This window comes from Pleurodeles waltl, chromosome 4_2, assembly GCF_031143425.1.
Source record: "Pleurodeles waltl isolate 20211129_DDA chromosome 4_2, aPleWal1.hap1.20221129, whole genome shotgun sequence".
Taxonomy (NCBI): Eukaryota; Metazoa; Chordata; class Amphibia; order Caudata; family Salamandridae; genus Pleurodeles; species Pleurodeles waltl.
This window is the reverse complement of record NC_090443.1, coordinates 177215344-177233782: the sequence shown is the minus strand read 5'-3', so window position 1 is coordinate 177233782 and position 18439 is coordinate 177215344. Positions and strand designations below refer to the sequence as shown.

Below are 18439 nucleotides of genomic sequence, written 5' to 3'. Positions count from 1 at the left end.
TTACATTTAGGTCATAGCATGTTTGATATAGAGAGACACGGGTAATCAAGCTTCCAAAAATTTGAATCGGAAAAAAAATTGCAGTTCCGTAGGGTCGTAATCTGTATTGGGGAATTCCAAATTGTTAAACTGAGAAGTCTGACTGGATGTTATCAACTGGAGCAGATCTTCGTGTAAAGGGAAGAGCAGCCTCGTTTACTTGTACTGTTCAGTTGTGTCCTTTTCCGGCGTGTGTTTCTGTGAATCAGTACTTCGGACTTGTGAGAATGGGGCAGCTTGTGGACATGCAACTGTAGATAGGAGGGCAGCGAATAAGGCAGACAGGCATGATCGAGCCACTAACTAAGCCGGGCAGGGTAAGGGCGGGACTCCACCTCCCTCTCTTGTGTATTGCTAGAGTGGCTCCTGCCTGCTCCAATCAGCTGGCCGCTGCCCTAACAATGCAGCTTCTCTCTGAGTGTAACTGACTTCTGACACTGGGCTATTTTTGGCCGGCCCCGCCCCCTCCGTGCTATTTCTGTTCCCAATCAGGGCTGGGGGCTGTAGAGCTGTAGGGCTCCGCTGTGTGGGGGAGGGCAGGCAGGGGGCCAGCACAGGTGGATCCCGGGGCGGAGGGGGCCGCGGGGGGCTGGAGGCTGCGTCGGCTCACCTCCCTGTGCAGAGGCTGCAGGGAGCTGCAGGAGGTGCCCGGTAGTGCTGCAAAGCCCCGCCGAGCTCTGAAGGCGATGCAGTGTGCACGATTGATTCACTTCCTGGAGCCGCACTCTGCCTGAGCCCGGGGCTGGAGGCTGCCCTGCCCTCTAGATGCCTGTGCGCTGGAGCCTCCCTGCATGAGGCAGCCTGGCGGAGTTGCAGAACCGTCCTGGGGGTTGCTTGCTGGGCTGGGGCGCTCGGCTCGTATTGCGGCCACCGCCAGCTGGAGCTGATCGGACAGTATCCGGGGCTGTCTGGAACGAGCGGGTTGGGTGTGGACTGTCGATCGGACCTGGAGAAGTCTGTGGGTCTGGTCCTTGCGGAACTCCTTGCCAAGCGCTGGAATATCGCAGATTGGTACAAGAGGGACGGGCATTGAAAGGGAGGGGTCACTATAGCGATGGAATAGGAAACTTCGGAATACTGTATCCAGCTCTCTAAAAAGGCCACCGGCCACCAAAAGCAGATCGCCAGGTTGGACGGTACCAGTCAACGGAGATCGCGGTGCACATATTGCTGGGCATCGGAGTCGGACCCTTGGCATGCGACCGGTCCCGCGCCGGGGCCCCCGCGGTTTAGCACCCGGTGCCCGGCTCGGATGAGTAAATCCACCGGCACCGGACGGGGACAGGAGACACCGTTGCTCAATGCCAGGATTGCAGCAAATGTTAAACACCATTTACGAGGCCGATTCCCTTTTCTCTACAGATGGCATCCGAGGGAGGGAAACCCTGAGGTCGGCAGCGCTCGGAAGCTCAGGTAGGAACCCACTTTACAATTGTGTTTTCTGCTACTCGCCGGTATAGATCTGAGATGAGCGTTAATGTGAAGTACCACGCTCAGATTACACAAAAGCTGCAGATGCATTAACCCAGTGAACTGTGACTGAGTGATCATACATCTAGCCACACGTGGAAGTTCTTTTTTTGTGTGTGGGTTTCGGGTCCTGGTCCCCTTCTTCTCTGCTCTAAGGATGGAGACTTTTCATGTATTAAGGCGTTCCCTTCTAACGTTCCCATCTACAAGTCAATGAACACTGGAAAGAACAAGAGCATATCTCCACTCCGCTGGGAGCCGGAGAGGTCTGACGAAGGTAACAGGAGACCTTCTTGGCTCTTGGGAACCTCCCTCCCCGCAAAGCGCCCTGAAGCGACTATGTCGCCAGCTTTCGCGCCCCCCAAAACAAGTGAAGGCAGCGTTATGTTTTAAAAACTAGAGTGGCCCCATAGGATAGGTATGTGGGTACCCTGAATGCCGGTAGAGTCTGGGACACAAAGTAATATTAACATAGTCTCTCTGCTGCTCGACCCCACAGACTGCTGGTGAATATATTGCAAATAGTAAAACTGAGCAGCAGGGGTAAGCTCAAAGCAATGTAATATATTCACGTAGCTGCATGTTGAAGTAGGCCGTAGCTAATGGTGCCTTGCTAGTCTTAAAGAAGGTTGGAAAGTGCTCTCCTTTCGAGAATCCCCTTGGTTTTCCTTAGGTTAGTTTACCTTCAGTGGCGCAGAAAGCGTGCAGTGGGACTAGGTGCAAGCAACGCAAATGGCCAGCCCTTACCGTTGGTAGTAAAATGCAACAATACATAGGGCCTGTTGGCCCCTAAGGCCTGTGGGCCCCGGTGCCATTGCACCTACTGCACCATTGGTAGCTACGCTCTTGTCCACTTCTGCATAGGTAGGGTAAGTAACAGCTCCAACCCTTGTGGCTGCGACAGACCTGGACGTCATGAGCTGCGCCTCCATTAGCTGTTTTTTATAGTCCCCATAAACATTAGTCAGCAAGACGACCAAGGGGGCTGCCGCGCTCGTACTTTAAGGAATGTACATATGCTGAATAAGTACTAGGCCAAAGTCCGGGCGTCTGTGACGCCCAACAAAGCCAATGCGCCGAAAAATCATTTGTAGGGCCCACTTATAAGTAACATTTACTTGGCCAAATTTGGTGAGCAAAACATTTGCTACAAATGGCCCCATTTTATCTGAATGTGGCCCTAGGTCGTGTAAATGGTTGGTTAAAAAAGAAAAAAAAATATTTAAATGGACTCTTTTTTTTAGAATTATTTGTTGATGTGTAACCCAAGACAGTCTTATTTTTTTAAAGGTTGAAATGGCATTCTCGGTAATGCTCATTCCATTAGAATAAACAAATAACGTATGCCTGTGTGGCCACAACTCTTCTGTAGTGCTCAACATCCCAGCTGGGACAGTCCAGGGTTCAAGGCACCCAAAAAGGGCGGGGCTTAATTGGGCATCATTGGGAAAATGCTGGAGGTTCCAGCCCGCATATTAAGTGTGCTCTTCATCAAATGATTTCCAGCCGTCATCAGCATACCATAATACTCCAGGCTCCAAATCCTTGCTCCATTAAAGGGTTGAAGAGTGGCCTGGGCCTTACAAATGTGTTAAGTTGGCAACGGAGCTCAGTCCCCGAACTTCGTGACAAAGTGCTTAGTGGAATTTGCTCTGTGTAGTAAGATACCGCACACCCATTTTTCTGGTCAAATTCCCACTGGTATTCAACCAAGGCCATGGTTTTTCGAAGACGCGGATCCTCTCCAACAATAACTGTCAAGATGGATTTTGGCCATAAGTGTGTAGAGCGGATTTTAAACCACATATTTGCTCTTGTGAGATTAATTCTAAGACGCCTCCTATCAAAGAAAGCAGCAAACCCTTCCACAGGAAGTAGCAACTACCACTTCTTTCTGGAAGCAAATGCTTTTCTCTTAACTTTAAAAATGTTAATATATATGCAACGTGCATTCGAAATAACGAGCATCTGGAATCCTCCCTGGGATGACAGAGGTTGGTGGGATAGCGCATCTGGCACATGTAGGTCACAGGTTCAGTCCCGATTTGGCCATGTCAGTCTTTCTTCTTTCTGATATCGATAAAATACGTACCATTTGGTAATAGCAGCGCCTATTATTTGAGCCTATAAATGCAATTCACAATGCGTTTGTTAGCGTGTCCTGTATAAATGGCAACAACTACAATTAATGACATAATATTACAAGAATTTGCAGCCTCATGAGCGTTTGTGGGCTTATCGGGGTGTACACGTTCTAGTGTCCTGTTAGAGACCAGCTTCTGACAGAAAAATATATAATACGCTTAGAGTTGGCAAAATTGCGTACGGAGTCGGTAAGATTACTTCTAGAGATACAACTCTGATGACGTGCGAAATCTGCAGGTCACGAGTTCGAGCCTTGGCAAAGTCTTCTCGAGAAGTTTCATAACATAACGTAGCGCCATTAAAAACTGTTTCGTCGCTCAGAAGCACTGGGCGTATCCTTTAATGCTCCCTTTCAGTCCGTACCTTGTTCTAGCGCTAAAAGAACTCTGCCGGAACAACTATGCATTTAAGAAATATGTACAGCAGCATAGGATCACTCTTTGGGGGACTGAAATGAGAGCGTCCTAGTTATTTTTACGATTGTAATATAAATACACATTGTGCCTAGGGTCTGGTCTACTATGATGTTGGGATTGCTCACAGTTTTGTGTGTTGGGTTGGGTGTGCGTGATTGTGGCATGAGGGGCATTCCTGGGAGAAACATTGGGGGTCTTGGGCATGGAGTGATGAAGGACTGGTCTCAACAGACTTATGTTACTGATGTCTGTTATGCCTGAAATGTGTTTGAGATCTATTTGTGCCCAGGTCTTTAATCTCACACATCATTGTGGCATGTATTTGATGGTAGTAGGAGGGCCTGTTCTTGTAGAATTGGGATCAAGACATGCAGGATCTGGTGTCATTAGGGCCTCATGTGCCTGACGTCTGGTGGCTGTATGTTTTACCCCATTAATGTAATTGGTTGTCTTTTAAATTAATTGTGTGCACATTTATCTCGTCTGGATATCATGAAAATCTGGAATGGATCAGCCCTCATGAGCCAATGTTGGACACCTCTGTTTGTGAATGACTAGATCTCCCACCTGAAATTGCATTTGTTTCAATGTTAGTCAATGGGGAAAATAAATCCTCCTGATTGTGAAAAAATAATCTCCCTCTTTCCTGTTGCGAAATGTTGGCAGATATGTAGGCAGACATATTAATCCCTAGTAGAAATGAATAAATTTGCAAATAATCACCCCAAAAGGTAAGCACAGATGACTGAAGTGGGAGTATTGAACTCTGAGGTATATTTTGGGCCTGGAATTAGTGGTAAACAGGATAACGTACGAGGAGCTCTGTAGCAGGCGAAATAGGTGCCACCTTCCCTCTTCTTCGACCTATTGGGCAATGCTTTACTAGTATTGATGTTTGGGATCTGAACATTATGCTGAGAACGGTACAACGGCAGGAACAAAAAAAGTTTGGGCGTTCAGGACTGTCCCTCATAAAGAAGGACACTACTAGACATGCCTTCACTCGATGGGCATGTGGAAACTGGGCACAGGAACAGTAACCACATTCCCCCCCCAAACAAAGCATCTTGCTGCCCCAGAAGCGGTAGTGCTTCCGCCTAGGTGAGGCCCTAAGATTCTATCATTCCGCTGCTCTGTTTAGGTTAGTTCGATGGTTTGTATTTTTGACACTGCTAGATTACAGGTTTCAAAGTATGTGTGAACAGGATATCCAGCATGTGCCCAGCTGTGTGTCATAGGTTCTCATAACTCATCACTTGTTGGAAGCCCTGGGCCTGCATGTTGTTGAGAGGTCATGTTGCAGGTTTGGAGTATGGGCTGTCTACCCACAAATGAAATTCTCCCATGATAAAAATGTTATTGGCTTTGCTTGGCAGGTGGATAGAGAGTTCACAGAACTTGTTCGGGAAGGTGGAGCAGACGGACCCTTCACCTCGCTAACTTATTTATTAAGGTGGTCGATGAGAGGTGATTGTCTTATTGCCAGGCTGTTTCTCTGATTCCAGCTATGTCACAGCTGGATTCACACAGATCCCATGGATGTATCTCAGGGGTGCCAAGCTGCTTACCATGTTGTGCTCCAGGTAGTGTTTGTGGGCAGGAGCAGGGCAACTGCATAAATGTTGGGAAGTCAAGCTAGGATGATTGGTCCCTTCATTGGGAAACCAATGGATGGGAAATAAAGGTGGGTATAGGAGGATGGCAGCAGACTAGTGGGGTGAGGCAGCACAGCTTGGTAGGAGCAAGGATGTGTCCTTTAAATGGGAAACCGATGGGTGGGGAATGAAGGCTGGATGTAGGAGGATTGCTGCAGATTAGTGGAGTGAGGCAGCACAGATAGGCAGGAGCAAGGGATTCCCTTCAAGAGTATGGTGTGTTATGAGTGGACTAGGATATGTATCTTTCTTTAGGGATCTAGACGAGGTACAGGGGAGTAAATTTAGCTGTGCTCAGTTTTGTGTTTCTGAAAGGCAGAACATTTCTGTCATTGGCTTCAATCCTAACTGTCATGACAGTACTGTAGACGCTAATAGTGTTTTTAGGTCGAGCTTGCAACTGCACATATGCTGCATGTGCGCTCTCTTGCTAAACACTTTTGTTGACAATAAAGGGCTTGGAGCTCACCCATTGCTTACCATTCATTGGCTTCAGTGTCGCTCTTCTTTGCAGCTTCCCAATTGGATAGTGCAGGCTGTTCCTTTCTGTGGAGCACGAACGAGGAACAGATTGATTCAACTTAATTAGTTCCTGTCTGCTCCTCGAGCTGTGATTGAGTTACTATTTATTCTTCTCCCACCCTCTCCTCCTGCCCCCGTCTGGTACTCCCTCCGTTCTCCCCATTTTGTTTTCCTCATAACCCCCACCTCCTGCTGTTTGTATTGCATTGCCCTTCACCCCTGCTTTTTTTAAATACATTTCACAGCAGAGTGGTCTGCTGTGCAACATGGCTTTGAAAAAAAGCTCTATGTCATGATCAATGCTGACCTTGTCATAGCATTTTTCCTTGACTTTCGGCCATGTTGGACAGCGTTTTAAAAGCATTTATACAGCCATTAGACCTTGCAAAGGTGAGATCTGTTGGCTTTGCCAATGCTTGTTCAGGGTGTGCCACAAGAAGAGACAAGAATAAAGCATGTATACCCCCACCTCCAACCCCATGGATTTCTCAAGGCTTCTTTTGAGAAGTTTTCATACAGACATATTACACATATCTGGGATGGTTATAACGAGGAGGTTGGGCAGAGTGAATAGGTCTCGAATAAGGATAGCTTTTATCTGTTTGTTGTTGAAAGATCTATTGTGAACAATACTAGTACATACAGTGGGAAAACACTGTTCCCTATACTCAAGATGGATGCCACATTGTGTGACAAAGTGCTTGATGCAATGTGGTGGCTACCTTGAGAGTATGATAAGTGTGGCAAGAAAGGTTTTGTCTATTTTCCAGATGGCAGCTGCGTTGTATCATGATGTTGCATCACACAATATGGTGGCAATCTTTCATGTTGTTTTCTATACCTTTAGCATGTCTTTGTTGCCTCAATTAGATAGACAATCCTAATGCATTATAAAAGAAGCTAGCATTGGTTAAACCAATAACAGTCTATGGACTGACATCAACATCATCAATAAAGGTTTCTATGAATGACCTCTCAGTACCATATTTTAGCCTTTTTTCTTGTGTATCTGTACATTGAAATTGGTAGGTATTGGATGCAGAAGGTTGTTGGGTCTGCAGGTTGTAGTTGAGTCGATTGTCTTGTCTGAGCTTCCATAGTTCTAGGGCATATGTACTTGCACACGTTTTCCCAGGGGCCATAAAGTTTAGTCTGTGATGTGACTGAGGGCCACATTGATTCCAGCGGGGTGGCAGTCGGAGGGTGGACTAAGACGGGTGGAGGGTTGTGCTAAGGTGGGTGTAGGGGAACAAATCATATTCATATACATCTATTGGGAATTGCACGATGTGAAACTAAAAACTTGGGATTCATCTCCACTTAACCAAATTGTGTGATCCTAGCCAATTGTTTTATTCACTTTATCTCCTTTTTCCTCATTATCCCATGTACGACTTTAGGATGTGTTTTGTTCAAAAACTTCTGTTTGATTTACTGCACTATTATGTTCATGTATAATAGAAACCCAGGCCACCTACAGACTTCACTTAACAACTGACTTGCCTCCCAGTTCACCACTTAGTTGTGAGGGTGGTGGGAAGAACGAATATTTCCAAATTCAAGTTTCAAAATGATCACTTGAAAAAAATAGTTCTTAACGCACTGATATTAACTGATGTACTAAGGTGAAACGGTTCTACATGTTAATGAAATAAACGTTTTGAATGTTGAACAGATTTTGTCATACTTTTACATTTTTGCTTCAAGATATCTTTAAGAATTAAGGTGTTTTTACATTTTAGCAGTGAAGGACACTCTCCTTTCTTTAACTTCAGTTAATCTTTTAGCCTTTAAATACATTCTTACCCGTTTATGAAGCATTTTTCTATACTTTAGTGTTGAGTCGAGTAAGCAGGAGCCCAGTGCTGATGTACTTAGAGTATCACTTTGCTAGGGTATGTGGATACTTCTCTGCTCACAGGTTCATGCTGGTGCTGCGGTATGTGCAAGTGTGTTCTGTGTAGGCACACTAGGTTTCTTTGGCGTTGGAGGAGGGTTTTGGGCGTGTGACGCACACTAGTTTGTCTGAGGGGAGCACTTGGGTAATCGTTTAGGGAGGCCTTGGTGTTTTTGGCATGTTTTGCTGCATCCTGATCTAGAGTGGTCCCTGCACTGTATTCATGCTAAAACTAAAGCACAGTTTTAACATCTCCATATCAAAATATTTTATAGTTCTCTCCTCTTAGCAAACCTCCACTCTAAATGCAAGACAGTAGAAATAATAAAGCAGCAATACTCTGTCTTTTTGTCCTTGTCCGTAGGACTGGTGTGAGAGAGGTCTTCCACTCACTTTCAGCAGTTTTTTTGCAAGCTGCGCTGTGGTGGTAGTGTCTTGAGAGATCTGATTTTTGTCTGTGCTGCCAGAGATAGTATTTACTTTGGGGTTATGGCAAATTGGGAAACATTTTGCTATAGCCGTTGCTCTAAAAAAAATTTACAAATATTTCTAATAAACAAATTAAACCACAGTTGGCTCCAATCACATTATTGGGTATTATTGTAAAGGGTCTCTAGAGGAGGATAAAAATTAACTTTTTTAATTGACTCATCTTAAAGTCCTTCTCCAGGACAACACACAAGTGGTCAATCAAGCCACAGATAAATGGCCCAATACAGAATGAAGGCAATCCAAAAACTATTCTTGACTTTTATGTCAGGAGGACTTCCTAAATAACAAGACCAAAGAACGTGTAATAATTCACTGACTCTAAACACTAAGGTGGAAGTACCCAATGAATAACTCAGTGAAATAGGCTTGTGAAAAACATAATGCCGCCCCTCGTAGGTGAAGACATTGGATAGATGAAGTGGGCTGACCCATTGCACATGCTATATGCTGGGGTAGGCGGAAGAATAACGTGACGGACATTGAGCAGACCAAAGGGTGCCGAGGGCTAGCTGAAAGCCTTTGTATGTGTACACGTGTGTGCTTTTTTGTTGAATACTTGAGGCTGGAGGCGCAGATAAGGCTGTCTTTAGGTCAGTCCTGAAAGAGACGACCACACGCGGCATATAAGAATTTAAAATAATCATATCTGGCGCGCTTAATCAGTACCTCCATTCATGAGTAGCAGGGTTGCAAAGCACCCTCACGAAGGCCCCGCGGGCTGCAGTTACACAGTGACAAGATGCACCCGAGGAAAGCAACCAGAGTGTACTTTGGATATTGTACAGAGACGAGCTACAGAGATTGTAAAATGACATGTGACATGTTAGGGGCTGCACCCAGTACCATCTGCGCGGCCGCATCAAAAAGCCAGGGAGCTGCTTTGCGTGGAAAGAGGGCAGATAGTTTGAACACTCAACATCTTCGTGAGGGTACACACTAGTTCATGAAAACCACGCCACATTTCTGAAAAGTGTGCTTAGAACGCCAGTCTGTCTTCAGAAGGGCAGCGTGCTGTGCGCTACCCAAGACTCGTGGTCCGATATTCGAAGCCTTTCGGGTCCAGCGGCTTTCTGTTTACAAAATTACATGGTAAAACAAGCATTGGCAAAGGCAATAGATCTCGCAAATGCAAAGCTACTGTCTTTGCCAATGTGTTTTAACCGTGTTGTACACCACTGTGGCTTCAGGTCTGCATGACTAAAAGTTAGTGGCGTTGTAGAGAGTGGCGTGGAGTTTCATTATAATAGAGTGGAATGGCGAAAAGTGGAGTAGAGTATCATAGAGTGGACTGGCAGAAAGTGTCATGTATTAGAGTGGCACAGTGTGGAGTGGCGTACATTGGAGTAGCACAGAATAGAGCGGACTGGTGTAGAGTGCACTGGTGTAGAATGGCTTATAGTAGTGCAGAGTTGAGTGGCATTGAGGTAAGTGATGCAGAGGGCAGTGGTGCAGAGTTGAGCGGCATAGAGTGCAGTGGCGTAGAGTGGTGCAGAGTATAGTGCTGTAAAGTGCAATGGCATAGAGTGCAGTGGCATAGAGTTTAGCAGCGTAGACCGGAGTAGTGCAGAGTGGCGAGAGGTGCAGTGTTGCAGAGTAGAGTGGCAGAGTGCTGTGGGGAACAGTAGAGTATAGTGATGCAGAGTAGAGCGTAGCGACAGAGCGCAGTTGTGGAGAGTGCATTGGCGAAGAATGCAGTGGTTGAGTAGAATGGCGTAGACTGCAGTGGCATGGAGTGGTGCAGAGTGGAGTTGAGTGCAGTGGCATAGAGTAAACTGTTTGAGGGTAGTTTGAAGTGGCATAGAGTGGGATGATGCAGGGTAAAGTGCAGTTGCGTAGAGTGGCATAGAGTGTAATGGTGTAAAGTGGTGAATAGTACAGTGGCATAGAGTGCGGTGTTGTAGAATAGCTTAAAGAGGCGTACAGTAGATCGGCAAATTGTGCAGGGGCATAGAGCTGACTGTTACAGAGCAAAGTGCATTGCTGTAGAGTGTATTGGCATAGAGTGCAGTATTGTAGAGTGTTGTATTGCAGTGTATTGTATTGTGGAGTTATGCAAAGTAGATTGGGGTGGCCTATACTAGAGTGGTGTGGAGTACAGTGGCAAATACTGCAGTAGAGTGACGAAGAGTGCATTGGTGTGGAGTGGTACAGATTAGAGTAGAGAAGCGTAGCATGAAGTGATGTAGAGTGCACTGGCATTAAGTGGAGTGGTGCTGAGTGCAGTGGAATGGGGTGTTGTAAAGCAGAATGGCGTAGAGTAGAGAGGCGTAGAGTGGAGTATTCATGATGTGGTAGCACACTGCCCTTACAGACAACACATTTTCAATTGAAATTACCATTATATTTGCACTGACATACAGTTTTACTAATAAATCTATACAGTGCACAGATGAAAATGTGTGGAAGTTGCATCACCTAGGGTAATGAATTTTTTTATCACATTAAAGTATTTGTTTCCAGCCCACTTCAGAAATCATAATAAATGTGCTTGATTTGTGTCCCTAATTCTTATATAATCTGAAATACTTACACAGTTCATTCAAATGTTGTCATGTGCTAGAAAAAACTCTTTCTTTCCCCCAGTATCTAGCAAGATTGTCATATAAATCCTCTCACTTTGAAATCAGAGAAACAAAAGTAAACAAGCGGCCGTTGAAGACAGCGCCTAACATTCAACCTTGGTCTTTGAGTGCACAGCAATGTGATGAGGTAACAACAAGATTTACAGGCCTGCTTATAGAAAGGCAGTACTCTGAAGGATAATGTAAATAAGGTTTTGGCAAGGGAAGGACTGAACTCAAACTAGACAGCCTAACATGAATAAAGCCAGCAAATGAAAAGCAAGATAATGTGAGTTGCAAACCACAAAGCCAATGGCAAGCAACAGGCAGCGTGCATTCCTAGGACAACTTTCTGAATGTCCCCAAGATGCCTTTAGCCGTCTGATAGGCTGCAACTTAAAAAGTGTCAATGAAGGAGGGGACTTGGACTAGGCGTTGTGTTTACCACACATGGCACTGTTTATTTTTAGTTTTGAGTGCTTAACCCTACAGTGTCCAGCCCCTTGGATACATAGGCCACGCAAAGTGTGATGCACAGAGGTCGACATTCTTCCTTTGACGTCTTTAATGTTTTACTGTACCCTCAAGCAGCGCGGCGCTCACATGTTCAGCCACTGAATTATGCTCTGTATTTGTTCGGTATGTGTAACTGCCGTCCTCTGTGTAGGTGCAGCCTGTACTTATTAAAGGCAAGCACTTTCTGCCCTACGTAGTATGTCAGTGCTCAACAAGGGCATGAGGTGGGAGCAGTACAACGACCAGACAGTCATACTACAATTACCGTGTCTTACTTTGTAGCGCCGTGTTAAGTGTGAACTAACAGATCAAGGGGAACGCATCCCTTAGTAAAAAGCTCGAAGCACGCTCGCATGCAATTTCCCAATTTCATATTTGTTGTGCTAACCCTCCCAGAAATGATACACTCGGAATACATCTCATGTTCATTTATTGCGTGGCAGCATGTATTAATAAGAATTCAAATAGAAGTGCACACAAATCACATATTTGTTGTTGTGTAACAGCATGCTACGTTAACAGAACACAAGCACTCATTTCCTAGGTCAATTTCTATTGTTAAAGCTTGCAGTAATAACTGTACAGTAGTTACACAGTCATACCGTGGTAACAGCGCAGTGCATCCATACTCAGTGCAGCTCGTGTTCATTATCCTGTAATAGCATGCAGTGGTGGCAGAGCAGCTAAAATACTCCTACACGCTGTGTTCCCAGGGGTGGAGCTTGGTCAGAGGGCGGGCGGGAGAGCTCCAGATTATCCAACAATCACGCTGGTATATAATGTTCAAATACATGAAATGACAAGCACGCTCATGAGAGGGGCCTAAGGGGCAGTGTAAATGGAGCGCAGTGCGGATTGGTAGGGATACTATTTAAGAGAAAACAAAATATTTTGTAAAATAACCAACATTTTGGAATACTTTCATAACAGAGGGAGAGAGTGTATTTGTTTTTGTCTGTGTATATGTAAAAAAAAAAACTCCCAGGTGAAATGCCACAGACAGCTCACAATTCCAGACTGAAAACCCCTGTACCCAATAATTTATCAGAAAATTAATTTCCTAGAGGGGCGTAACACCCCAGGCACCACCCTCAAGTGACTCCCCTACGTGTTCACTGAGGTGTAATTGCATGCAGAGAAGGGCAGGCATGCATTAAATTATCCTTATGACTGATCAACAATAATACCATTATTACCATTTGACACATCTTGTGTTTATGACTGCATCGCGACATTTACTAATAAGACTATGTTTACACATGCAATAATTTGAAACTATTAAATGATGTGTAAGATCTTGTAGTAGAAGGGAAGTATGTACAGCTTTGCATATTCTACACATCACTTGGTGCTTTTTGTGTAAGGCATGCAGTAATGCGGACTACAAATTCCATACTTCACAAATGCATATCAGTGTAACACTATGCCATGACACTAGCACAAACTGGACATATGAATTCCTACTTATTGTGTAAAAACATGTGGTAAGAATATTTATATATTCAGAACTCTACGTTTTCATTATTCTTAAGAGCTGTGCCCCGCATGTTAGTGATTTCACTAGATCATTAGGCATAACCTTGGACAAATACCTCAATATGCAATATTATATCAGTGCAGCCACCAGAGGAGCCAATCACCTATTGAACACACCAAGGAAAATCAAACCCTTCTTGGCCCCAGATTACTTTTCAGTTAGCAGTCCAATCTGTTGCCATCTCCCAGTTAGATTACGGGAGTGCTACTCTTGCGAGCATACCCAAAGCTAGGCCATACTGAACTCGGCTGCGAGGCTCATCACGGGATCCAGAAAACTCAAATACATTACACCAGATCTAAAGCATCTAAATGGCTCCAGTGTGAAGCAAGGATTCGGTTGAAGGTAGGCTACATGAAGCACAAGGCTCTTCATCATAACACTCCAGTCTACCTGGGGGAAAAACTCAAACTGTTGCGTGAGAGTCGTTCGCTAAGAAGTGCTAACTGTCTATTATTGAAGCCACAAAAGTTCAACAAAAAAGAAAACTTACAACCACTCCTTTTCTGGTCTTTCCCCAAGAATATAGAACGCACTACCTCCAGAAACCAGATCAGACCCCTCGACTACCTTCTTTAAAGAAGAAGTAGAACTGCTGTTGCTGAATACATCCCTCCAACAGTAGAACTGAAGTTAATCAGCATGATTATTTTCTTGTGTGCGCATCTGAATCCTGTATCTACAAAACCGTTTGTTACATTGTATCTATACTGTTTCTTGCTTGCTCCTTTTTGCATTGGTATGTTTAACTTGTTTCCTGTTTGTACATCGCTTTGATACCTGAATGGGTCATGTTCACGCTCTGTAAAACTCCTCAAATAAATGAATACATTTAGTGATCACAGTACATAGCCTACACTTTCAAAACTTAACAGGTTAGTTTTTGTGTAACAGCATTCAGTAATAGTAGTACAATGATCATATGCGAATATTCCAAGCATCATATGTGCTTGTTTTTTTCTTTGTTCTTGGGATCGTGGCAAGCTGGCAGTTCTCTTCTTGCACAAGAGACTGCCAGTACCGAATCTGTTCAGGGAAGAGCTTTATTTGAGTGTCTTTACTTGTAAATCACAAGATGTCTCATACAGAAATGGAATGAGCCAAGGTGGCGAAATTAAAGGTTTTGACATAAGAAAGGGTGTCTGTCAATTATAAAAAGAAATACATTGTCTCATGTGATCAAGGTGGTTTTCTGCACTGTGGGGACTTGTGATAAGTGCTTCGATGCCCCCGGGCCGGATGGTGCTCTACAAATACCTCCATACATACATACATACATACATACATTGTTGTCCTTAGGGCTCTTTCTGTTGTAGGTACTGCCTGTTTTGTGGGGGACACTATCTGAACCAGAATGGCCTCAGTAAAGTCCACTCAATATGACAAGTGGCAAAAATGCCCACAGTGCTGGGGATGTTGTACCAACGCTCTCTGGGTAGTGCAGGAAGCACAGGGGTGGTTGTGTGTATGCGATTGTTTGCGGCTGAGGCTAAGGTGCAGCTGTGGTGAATTTAAGAGAATCAGCACCTTGAGAAAAGTTGTCAGTTCACTTAAGGCTGCTGGAGAATAATTTGGAATAATTATGGGATTATTTCAACCACATGAGGGAAATTTCCTGGTCTGAAGCCATTGAGAACCTCTCTGTGTTTGTGTTTAGTGCTGGCACACTCATCCGATGACGTCAGTGCTTCTAAAGGTTCATTTGATACCAGGAACTGCTTACTGCTATCGGCAAGGGAGTGCTGGCCTGTGACAGGGTAGCATACAAGCAAATCTGAATAGTTCACTACACAGCGGTGCCTCTGAAAGACATGTAGGGCTGATAGCCAACCTCTTAGAAGTACTGACCTGATGTTTCCCAGCCTTGTTATCAGCCTTGATATTGTGCTCTCTACATATGTTTCCCCAGTCTCCCTAGATAAACCGATTGTTTGAATGGAGGACTCTCCATATCGGCTGAGATGCAGGTAGGAAACACACAGACCCTGTGCCTGTGTTCATGAACTAGAAGAATAGTTGTTTTTTAGTTTCAAGGAATGGATTGAATGGAGGACTATCCATATCGGCTGAGATGCAGGTAGGAAACACACAGACCCTGTGTTCATGAACTAGAAGAATGGTTGCTTTTTAGTTTCAAGGAAAGGATTGTCATAAGTGGCAGTGGCAGGACTCTGGAAGGAGCAGGTGTATCGTTCCCATACTCTACTGCTCAGGTTTAACCTCAACCTGGCCTTATATGGCCTGGTTGTGCATAAAAGTATGCATGAGAATTTGAACATTGCCAACCTACTTCTAAAGCAACGGAGCACTGTACAAAGGTGTACATGCGGATCAGCTAGGAACATGTTTAACAGCCTTGTGTCCTTATATGTACTTACTTGGGCTCTCCTTCTATCTCTATCATAAGGATACGAGGTAGTGCCATACTCTGAACATCAGAGGTTCATGTGTTGAAAGATATAGCAGAAGTGTGTAGAAGTTTCTGAAGCAGTTGGTGTGTGATAAGCAAGCTCTGTTGATGTCTTATAAACTTACTGATTTAATTCTCATATCTGATTTTTTTTCTTTTTTCTGACACCTCTTTCTAAATGGTCGTGAGATATCACTGGAGACAAGGTTGAGAATGCATGATTGCTGATTGGATGTGGCACAAAGGCCTCTGGGTTTTAAACGCCTGCCTTTTGTGGTCAGTCATTCTAGCCTTCTGAAGGCGAGGGCAGTCTTGCTTACCCACTGTCGTATGTATGTTTCAGCCACTTGAGATGCTGTGGCGTGCAATAAGATCTGAGATATGGAGAATGAGTTGTGGCCACATCTGGATTTCACTTGATCAAGGCTTTCATGCCACCTTACTTCTTCTTTACTGTAGACCATACTTTCACTGTGATCATAATCCCCCCCCAACCCATATGGGAGCATGGTATTTTCAGTGCCCTGATGTTTTTTTTTTTTTTTGTCTGTGTCTGACAAACAGTTATGCAAGTTTAAATGGCCATAGGCTGTAAGTGCAGGAAGGGCAGTCCCACAACCAGTTTATACTTCAACCATGGACTCTTTCTTATTTCAGAAGAATAAGCATCACAGGATTGTGCTACTTTATTTTTACTGACACTCCTGCTAGCCCCCAGCTTTTAATTAATTCGAGAAGGCTAGTACAGGTAACAACACTCTTCGAGATCCACACAAATACCTTTGAAAAGCCCAACAAATCAGAGGTGGGTGCGTTTTTCAATGCAGATCCTTAACACCAAACTTTAATGTCAGGAAACCATGATTCTTATTATTTCTGTGTCTAGCAAACTGCTTTTACTTTCATCATTCAGTAACTTTGTATTTTTAGGTGTTCTTCTCCAGGTATCTTCTTAGTCCACTGTACTCTTAATTGTTTTACTTCGTACCATTCTGCATGCTAGTGGCCAATTGGACAGATCCTATGCTTTGTCATAAACCACATACCGTAGGCCCAATCACTCTTTATTAAGTTAATTCACACAAGGATTTAGCAAGCAGAAGGCAGTTGTATGCAATTTCCAACCCCCTGGTCTTCAGTATGTGCATATTTTGAGATAACTCTTAACTCTCACTTCCTTTGTGCCCCTTTGGGCTCCCTCTGCTCTAGATATTAAGGGCCAGATGTACGAAGGTCAAGTTTTGCGAGTCGCAAAACCTGATTAACAACAGTGTTTTGGACACTGTTAGCAAATCCCAAAGGGTTTGCAAGGGGCCTTCCTCATTAATATTCAATTTGCGACCCATTTGGGAATGGCCGCACTCGCAGGGATGGTGTTCTGCCGGAGTCAGCAGACCACAATGTCTGTGAATGCTTATTAAATAGCAATGGGATGCATTAAAAAAAAAAAAATGAAAAATGTCCTTTTAATTTTTTCAGAGCAGGTGATGGTCCGTGGGTCCACTGTCTGCTCTGAAAAAATGTCGGTGCCCCCATTGACAGACCCCTTCCCATTTGCGAATGGGTTCCCACCAATTTGAAATTGGTGGTAACTGCAATTGTTTTGCACCTGAATCATGGTTGCAAACAATCATACATACCTCTGCGACTCGCTTTTAGGAAGGGGTGCCTTTGGAACGCCCCTTCCTAATAGCGACTCGCAAACCCATTTTGTGATTCGGTAAATCGATTACTGAATCGGAAAACTGGGTTTGTACATTGGGCAAACGGCCTGATTCAAGAATAGGGGTACATCTGGCCCTTAGTGATTTTTTAATGATTTATGATATTAGTTAGGTGCTAGTAGGTGACATGAGGCCATTCCAAAGTGTTCCACTCACTGATATTTGGTCTCAGTGGTTTGAAAGAATATATGCAGTCTGAAAATTGGGAACGGGGCATTCTGGTTTAGGTGATCATGTGACATTGCTGGGGGCAAGAATGGTTCGGAGACTCCTTAGTGGAGGCAGAAGAGAAGAGAACTTGTAGGAATGTTTCAAATTTAGCAATATCACGAAACTGGAGGACATGTTACTCCATAGAGTGGAAAATGTTCCAGAATTCGGACCTCGTAGAAGGTTCCCATTATTTTAAAAATATTTTACATAACTTTGTAAAAAAGTTTGGTTTATTTAATGAAGGCAGTTTATAAACATTTTGATAAAGTGGAGAGACGAATTAAAAACATGAAAAAATATTTTTGCAAAACTGTCGATATATATTTCATTTTAGCAAACTATCAGTCCCAGTGGTTTCAAAGGTAATGTTTTAATGTACAATGCTAACTGAAAAGCTACTTTTTAAAGAATGATGTAGTTGTGTTTTTTCCCTATGTACATGAGATGTTGCTTTTTGCTGATTGTCTGTTTGACATAGTTATCTTCCTGGTACATCAAAAAGCATCTGAGTCTGAGGCAGCTTCGGCGGTGCGAGGTGCACACGTACTCGCTCTCAGATATTGCCGGGCCTAACGGTCGGGGAAGCAGAGTGCAATAAAGATCGGGGAATCTACTGCACTCTGCGAAGTCGATGTGCAAGTCCATCGCCCTGGGAGATGTCCTGCTGTCCCAGCACGTCGCCACTCGTCTTTTATCCAGTAGAAAAGCCAAGCCACTAAATTCCAACTGGCTTTCGGCACCGTCTTCACATAACCTAACAGTGCTATCCCTGGGTCCACCAGTAGGGGCAGTTTAGTTATATCATTTGATTTGTACCTGTTAAATAGCGAGCCACAGGTGGA

General features: G+C 44.2%; 1 protein-coding gene across 3 annotated transcripts in view; it reads left to right on the top strand.

The window, feature by feature from the left end:
• The first annotated feature begins 510 nt into the window (after positions 1-510).
• Positions 511-18439, top strand: part of HDAC7 (histone deacetylase 7) — a 531422-nt gene continuing 513493 nt past the window's right edge. For all 3 annotated transcript variants that reach the window (XM_069231044.1, XM_069231043.1, XM_069231042.1), the window contains exon 1: positions 511-1452. In XM_069231044.1, the coding sequence (XP_069087145.1) occupies positions 1341-1452 (112 nt within the window). In that variant the 5' untranslated portion in view covers positions 511-1340. The remainder of the gene's footprint in view (positions 1453-18439) is intronic.